The 8,236-nt window shown below is 33.9% G+C and overlaps 1 protein-coding gene across 2 annotated transcripts in view; it reads left to right on the top strand.

The window, feature by feature from the left end:
* Positions 1 to 8,236, top strand: part of LOC107695873 (phenylalanine-4-hydroxylase-like) — a 17,435-nt gene that overhangs the window by 6,409 nt on the left and 2,790 nt on the right. For both annotated transcript variants that reach the window (XM_016495951.1, XM_016495952.1), the window contains exons 3-8: positions 3,051 to 3,234; positions 5,312 to 5,400; positions 5,863 to 5,930; positions 7,481 to 7,677; positions 7,815 to 7,950; positions 8,067 to 8,136. In XM_016495951.1, coding sequence (XP_016351437.1) covers positions 3,051 to 3,234; positions 5,312 to 5,400; positions 5,863 to 5,930; positions 7,481 to 7,677; positions 7,815 to 7,950; positions 8,067 to 8,136 — 744 coding nt within the window. The remainder of the gene's footprint in view (positions 1 to 3,050; positions 3,235 to 5,311; positions 5,401 to 5,862; positions 5,931 to 7,480; positions 7,678 to 7,814; positions 7,951 to 8,066; positions 8,137 to 8,236) is intronic.

The following is an 8,236-nucleotide window of genomic DNA, read 5'->3' as shown; positions in this document are numbered from 1 at the left end:
TTTTATCAGTATTTTAGAAATTGTATTTGAATATTACCAGTACTGACTTCAGTGGATTTCATTAAATTCCTTTGAACACAACTGCTCAAAACGATCTAAATTTATGAAACCTACACATTCAAAACATTATTACTCTGAAATGTTTAATGTAAATGTTAAGTGTAAGTGGTGAAATGTTAAGTACTGTAAGGTCTTTCATGACACTACATATTCTGGGGTGTGAATTTGATAGGTGCTTGATATAAAATAAATGGTGCTTTAAAAAGTCCTTGAAAGTCCTTGAATCTGGTGTTCATGAAAGAGTGGGAACCCTGTACAATACTATTTCACAATATTACTGTACTGTGTTTTTGATTAAATAAATGCAGCCTTGGCAAAAATACATGAAATGCATCTTACTGACCCTGAAGTTTTGTTTTGTATAATTTCCTTTTTGGTATGAATTCAGTAAATGTAAATAAACTAAAAAGGGCGAGACAAAGCTTAAAGCCATTGAAAAAAACAACATTGTGACCTGTTCTTGACAAGCATATAGAAAAATCAATAATATCAAGCAGAATAGTGCTTTGAGATGAAAGGATTTTGTAGACATGCACACAGTGCACATGTCTTGTATAATGCCAAGATTTCTTGAATCATCTCCAAAGTTCTTGTATCAAAGTTCAGTATATTTTGTTTCTGGATGTTGACTTTTCTACTGCCTCCGTGCAATGAAACGTGCTCCCAAGTAGATGGCAGCTTTCATTTACTGATTATATGGAAATTATTACATAAGCACAACATGTTGCAGATCAATATATGCTGTGCTTTCCAGAAACTCTGCAACCTGAAACCTCCAACCAAACTAATGAGCCTAAAATCTCTGGTGCTTTCGTGCAAGTCATTAATGGATGTGTGCCAACCATGCACCCCCTAATGCCACTATAAAGATAAAAGCTCAGCCTGTGGATTCTGATTGGCTCTGCCGTACCATCCTACTCCACCCCCTTTAAAACACCCCCTACTCCACCCCTCACCCCGGAGACCCCGCACACACTTTCCAATTTAATTTGAACCTAATTCAAAGCAATTTCCTGCAGGCCACACTGAATGTTTACTATTAGGGGAAAATATGCTTTATGAAAGATTGAAAGCAACTATAATTGATGATTATAGTTATAATGAATAAGGGCTATTATTCTGAATTAGCTATCCAGCTCCAACAGCATATCTGATTATTTAGTCATGATTAATACAATTTAAATAGAACATTAATTAATTAATAATTAATATAATGCAATTAGTTAATATGATTAATACCTTGTCAGGACAGTATAAAATGCAAACCAGAAATAAACAAATAGAAAAGCACATATTATCAACTGGACCAAAGATTAACAGGGGCTTTGTAGCATTATACATATAAAAAACATATGCAGACACTTGACAGAAACATTGACTGTTCTGACTGAACCCGTTGACACTCTGAACACAATTATATCAACCCAGCGCTGCAAAAAATGCCAAGCATGCAGAAAAATAATGCAGTAATTCTCTGCTGTGTTGTTTTTGAAATGTTAAAGGATACGTATCCATATGGACTCAATCAGCACCACATGGACAGAGAGGGAAAATGTTGAAAAAAGACCAGAGAAGGTCTAAGGCATTGTAAACCCCATCCGCCTCCTCTACAGGCCTATAGCAAACAGCAATGGGTGTCCTCCCTCTTTGTGTGTAAAAACACATAAATACAAGCATGCGTTGGCTGGAACAGTGCAATTTGAACATAAATATGCAAAAACACCCACTCTCCTATTGGCTGAAGAAAAACTGCACATGTGATTCTCAGTTGTTGCCACAATGTGAATGTGGTTACTGATGCACTACAATAATTTATTAAATGCTACTTTAATTAGAAATGAGAGGACCACACATAGGAGCCTATCAAATGCTCTTAATCATGTCATGTTCATGATACATCTTACACATCTTCTAATTAATGGTAAAATCTCTTTATTAAAGTGGTCTGTGAAATTTTATAACACTTTTAATAACACTTTTATTAAAGTATTATTAAAGTGAATCACTCAGTCTGGAATGCAGTTTTCTCCACAGTGCTGTATATTATTATTTAATTTTTTTAATTTATTTTTTAGAAGGACTGGCCTGGGGTGCCACCTAGTGTTTATTCACTGTGATGCATATTATGCATATAGACTTATCTAAACATCAAACTTATGTTGAAAGCTAAACTGTTATTTTCAGATTTTCAAACATACTAAAAGAATATACATACTATATAAATATATATAAAAAACTCTCTTAAAGTTATAAAGTTAGAGTAAATAAATATTTGCTTTATTTACTCTAAATGTTATTAAGTAAAGATCATGTTCCATGAAGATATTTTGTAAATTTCCTACCATAAATATATCAAAACGTAATATTTGATTAGTAATATGCATTGATAAGGACTTCATTTGGACAACTTTAAAGATGATTTTCTCAGTATTTTAGATATTTTGTTCACCCTCAGTAATGGATTGCCGCAACTTAGGAATAGGTTTACTTGATTATCCATGAATCTTTTTTTTTGTGGAAAATATATGATCAAATGTGACCCTGGACCACATAACCAGTCATAAGTTGAATAGGTATATTTGTAGCAATAGCCAACAATACATTGCATGGGCCTTTTAGTCCAAAAATCACATGTTCCATGAAAATATTTTGTAAATGTTATTTGGTAAATATATCAAAACTTAATTTTTAATATGTTAGATTAGTAATATGCACTGCTATGAACTTCATTTGGACAACTTTAAAGGCGATTTTCTCTTTTTTTTTTTTTTTCACCCTCAGATTCCAGATTTTCAAATAGTTGTATCTCGGCCAAAAATTGTCCTAGAAACCATACAACAATGGATAGTACAGTTTTTACTTTAAAAATAATGTGTATATATTTCTCACTAATATATAAATAACTTGTAATATATAGTATTGAATAATTGTAAGGTATGTAATATAATACAGCATTGTGTACATGTATGTTACATGTATGTACTTTGCAGGACAAAGGCATTAACCTGACCCACATCGAGTCCCGTCCATCACGTGACAACAAAGAACAATATGAGTTCTTCATCAGTGTGGATCAGGCCTCCTCTAAAGCTCTAGATGAAGTTGTTGATGGTCTGCGCACACAGATCAGTGGCCAAGTTCATGAGCTGTCTCGCAACAAACAGAAAGACACAGGTGAGACAACAGTCTGATGAATAACTCATCACTCCCTATGAGAAAAGAAATAAATAGCTGCTACAGCATTTCAAGGTCAGACAGAAACACAACAAGAGAGCGAGAATAGGATGGTATAGAATATGAAGAGCAGAAATAAAACACATGCTGTAATCGTTCATAAATGTCATTGTGGAGATGGAGGACAAAGGCCTTTGTACTCAGCCTCTCTTATGGTTGTTTCCAGAATTACATTAGTTTAGTTTTTGAGGACAAACAGACTCATAGAGATAGACTGAAATGTCTTGTTTCTATTCAAGAGTCAGTTCAGCAGGGTGGGGGTCAAAGTTCAGTACAAAGACTGACAGACCAACAGACCCCATTACATTTTCCCCCCTTATATAATAAGAAAACACAGAGCAATGGACATTTATGGATATTTATGGCCGAGGAGGAAAACCAGTCAGGGTCTTCAGTTCTTGGCCTTTTGTTCAGACCGCCCCAGGCTGGTTGCTGAACTCTGTACTGATGGCTGGACCTCCAAAGAGCTTAACTGTCATAAATCTAGCTGCTGTAGAGCAAGATTTAGCCTCATAGCCAGGACTGCGTTGTCACCCTCTGGCTCATTCGCCACACAATGCTTTCTGTTTACTACTGTGTCATCCATCTCTGTTAGCATGCCAGTGTTAGCCACCACAGCATTCGATATTAACAAGTTCACATATTTAGAACTTAGTACATTCATCTCAATTTAATAAAGAGAATGGAAACACTATAGATCTCATTGAAATTTAAATCAGGAAACTCGCAAATCCTTTCAATATAAATCTAAGGGTCAAGTAATTCTGGAAGGTTTAAAAGAGGAGGGGAACATTTGTTAAAGCACTTATATAATTTCTTATATTCAGTAATGTGTTATTTGAGTTGTAAAGTTATCATTTATTCTTATGAAATGCATTGCCCCACAGATTTACACTGTAAGTGCATTACTATACCCTTGTGAAAAAAGTGCATTTAATTGTAATGAGTGTGCACTTGTAGCATATTCAAATCTTAAAAGTATATATTTAAAAAATTGTACTTGCAGATAATGTAATATTATTGAAATAAAAGGCCACCTATTTGTACATAAAGAGAGCATACTTTCATCAGTAAGTATTCTTTTGAAATGTGTATTTTATAATAATGTCAAATTAAAAGTTTTACTTCAAAGTACTTTTTAAAATCTTTTGTTGAATATTTTAAAAAGTACACTTATTTTAATGTGTTGACTAGCATACTAAAGCACATGTAAAGTAGATTACTTGATAATAATTTTAACTGGTGTGTTATTGCATTAAATTACATTATAGTATTACATTAAAAGTTACAATTTAAATATTTTAAATGTGCTAAATTGCATCTTCATATTTACACGTGTTTAATTACAAATATATTTAAATACAAATACATTTAAAAGAAATTACATATGTATTAAGTATATTTTAAATTAAGTGTATTTTAGTTAAAAGCATAAATGGTTGTCAATACATTCACTAGTACACTTTAACCATATTTTAAATAGTAGAAGTATGAAATTTCATATAAAGATACATTATCTCTTTTAATCCTACTTAAATGGATCAAAAAATACTAATTGCATTTAATATAAATTTGAACTATAATAGATTTTCATTTAATTAAAATGCAATTATGTGTCTGAAAACATTACCTTCTGTATATTATTTCTGTTTAGATATTAAAATTTTTTTATATAGACACACCATGTCAAATAATGCTGTCAACAGAGCTTAAATTGTATGGATTTTGTAATTAATTATTCAATCATTGACCATAATTAAATGGATCAAAAAATACTAATTGCATTTAATATAAATTTGAACTATAATAGATTTTCATTTAATTAAAATGCAATTATGTGTCTGAAAACATTACCTTCTGTATATTATTTCTGTTTAGATATTAAAATGTACCTTTTTTTATATAGACACACCATGTCAAATAATGCTGTCAACAGAGCTTAAATTGTATGGATTATGTAATTAATTATTCAATCATTGACCATAAACATTTCTCCTTCTTTCCCTCTCATCAAAAGTTCCATGGTTTCCCAATGACATCCAGGACTTGGATCGTTTTGCCAATCAGATTCTCAGTTACGGGTCCGAGCTGGATGCAGACCATCCTGTAAGACACTATGTGTGTGTGTGTTGTGTCTGTTTTTGAAGCGACCGTCTGTATGATCAGAGACAAGAGCGAAAGTGTGAGCGTGAGAGGAAACTTCTTCATTTTTATTTCAAACGCATGCGTGTGTGTGGGTGTATTTTGAAAGATGTGTAGTTGGTCCATGCAACATTAAAAGCCCACAGTCAGAATCTGCATCACTCTCTATTCTAATGGAAACGGGCGGGGGCTCTCAAATTGATGTCATCGCTTTAATTGAGCCCCTGTAATTATAAATAATTGCCCCTTTCCAGCCGTCATTAAACTGAAATGCATTCATCATGAGCAGCAAACACTCTACAAAGGCTTCATTTGAATGAGTCTCCTCCATGAGACTGAGTAACACTGTCAAAGGCTACTGAGAGATCAGAACTAGCCGTAGATCCACTTTCTTTCACACTCTAACATCGCTGTCTGCATTCACAGGGCTTTACGGACCCCGTGTACCGTGCCAGAAGGAAGGAATTTGCTGACATTGCCTACAACTACAGACAGTAACTATTACCCTCACTGTTTTCTCTTTCTCCCCCATGCACTTTCCCATGGGCTACAGGGATCGTCCCCACCTCTAGCGCTTTCCCTGTTGTTTTGTTGTGCTTTCTATGGAAAATTACTCCTGCTGCCTAACAAAAGGGCTAAATTACAGGGTCCCAGCGCAGTCCGGCGTGCCGGGAGCTTTGTCATCATAATTGAGATGCATTATTCACACGGCCACTACAAAGGGCAGGAGCGTTGAATGCTACGCCCCCTGAGGAAACACACATTTACATACATGCTCCATCAATAATAACACCACTCATCACTGATATGACATAGATATGACGTACAGGCTATAGAGTATATGCTTAGTGTCATTAATCACCCCTGTTTTAGGATGGTTTGGGTATAAAAATACAGTGGGACCCAAAAAGTGTTTGTATACTTAAAGGGGAAGTTTACAGAAAACTGCCAATTCTGTCATTATTTACTGATCCTGATGTCGCTCCAACCTGTATGATGTTATTTATTCAGTGGAACACAAAAGAAGATATTTTGAAAAATGTTTCAACCATTTTTATTCATACTATGAAAGTCAATGGGGTCCAAAACAGCAGAACAACAAAACACTAAGACAATTTTAAGTGAGTAAATTATCAGAGTTTTTATTTTTGGGTGAAATATCCCTTTAGGCCACATAAAATAGTATTCACTATACTGGTCAAAAGGTTGAATATTCAAGATATATATAAATATAGTAAAAACAGCAATATTGTGAAATATTATAACAATTTAAAAGAACTAAACTATTTTAAAATGTAATTTATTCCTGTGATGCCAAAGCCTTTACTCCAGTCTTCAGTGTCACGTGTTCCTTCAGAAATTGTTCTAATATGTTGGTTTGGTGCTCAGTTGTTATCAGTTATTATTGTTTCTCATTTATTAATAATTCTTATTACTATCAATTTTGAAAACACATATTGATGCTTAATATTTATGTTAATATTTATATACTTACCATAAACTTTTTAATGGTAGTGTATCATAGTTTCCACAAAAATATTATGCAGCACAACAATGTTTCTTGAGCAGTAAATCAGCATATTCAAATGATTTCTGAAGGACCATGTGGCACTGAAGACTCCAATAATGACTTCTGAAAATTCTGCTTTGCCATCACAGGAATAAATTACTTTTTAAAATAGTTGTTCTTTTCAATTGTAATAATGCTTCGCAATATTACTGTTTTACTGTATGTTTGATCAAATACAGAAAATATAGCTTTGGAGAGTAAAAGACAATTTTTAAAAAAGAAAGGCATTTTTTTTTTTTTTTTATGATTATTTTATAAAAACTTTTAAAAATAAATTGGTAGTGTAAATGACTTTGCATTATAAAACAAAATATCATAGTGGAACTTATTTTAAAGAAATATAGCACAAGTATGCTCTTCAAGCAAAGTATATCTCAAAATCAAGTTTGTTAGGTTTATTGTATACTATTTAGACAAATGTATTTGAATACATTGTGTCCTAAAAATGAACTAAGCATCCCTCTCCTCTGTTAGTGGACAGATTATTCCACGTGTTGAATACACGGCTGAAGAGAAGGCCACATGGGGAACAGTTTTTCGAGAGCTGAAGACTCTGTACACGACGCATGCCTGTCATGAACACAACCGTGTATTTCCACTGCTGGAGAAGTACTGTGGGTACCGTGAGGACAACATCCCGCAGCTAGAGGACATCTCACGCTACCTGCAGTGTAAGAGCTGCTTTAAACTCAAATACAGTCAGGTGAAGGGGATGTAAAAATGAAGTTTGAGTGTGTAATTAAAACAAGAAAAGAAAACTAGTGTTTCACTTCTACACTACATATCTCACCCTTTCTTGATTTCTCAGCATGCACAGGTTTCCGTCTGCGTCCTGTGGCCGGTCTCCTCTCCTCGCGTGACTTCTTAGCTGGTCTTGCCTTCCGAGTGTTTCACTCGACACAGTACATTCGCCATAGCTCCAAACCCATGTACACACCTGAACCGTGAGTATACAGACCAAGAAGTTGTTACAGCTTTGTTTGAAATAAATGGCACAAATATATTTCATAACTGTGAAACGTGATCAAAGGAAAAAATAAATGTGGATTTGTTTCCTCAGGGACATCTGTCATGAGCTGCTAGGTCATGTCCCACTGTTTGCTGACCCATGTTTTGCCCAGTTCTCACAGGTTTGATAATATAATATAATATAATAATAATTTGAATGAAAGAAGTGAAATTTATGATATACATCTGTAATTTTGACTTTTATTCTCAGAATTCTGTAAT

Source organism: Sinocyclocheilus anshuiensis, unplaced genomic scaffold, assembly GCF_001515605.1.
Source record: "Sinocyclocheilus anshuiensis isolate Anshui unplaced genomic scaffold, SAMN03320099.WGS_v1.1 scaffold538, whole genome shotgun sequence".
Taxonomy (NCBI): domain Eukaryota; kingdom Metazoa; phylum Chordata; class Actinopteri; order Cypriniformes; family Cyprinidae; genus Sinocyclocheilus; species Sinocyclocheilus anshuiensis.
This window is presented reverse-complemented; position numbering and strand designations above follow the sequence as displayed.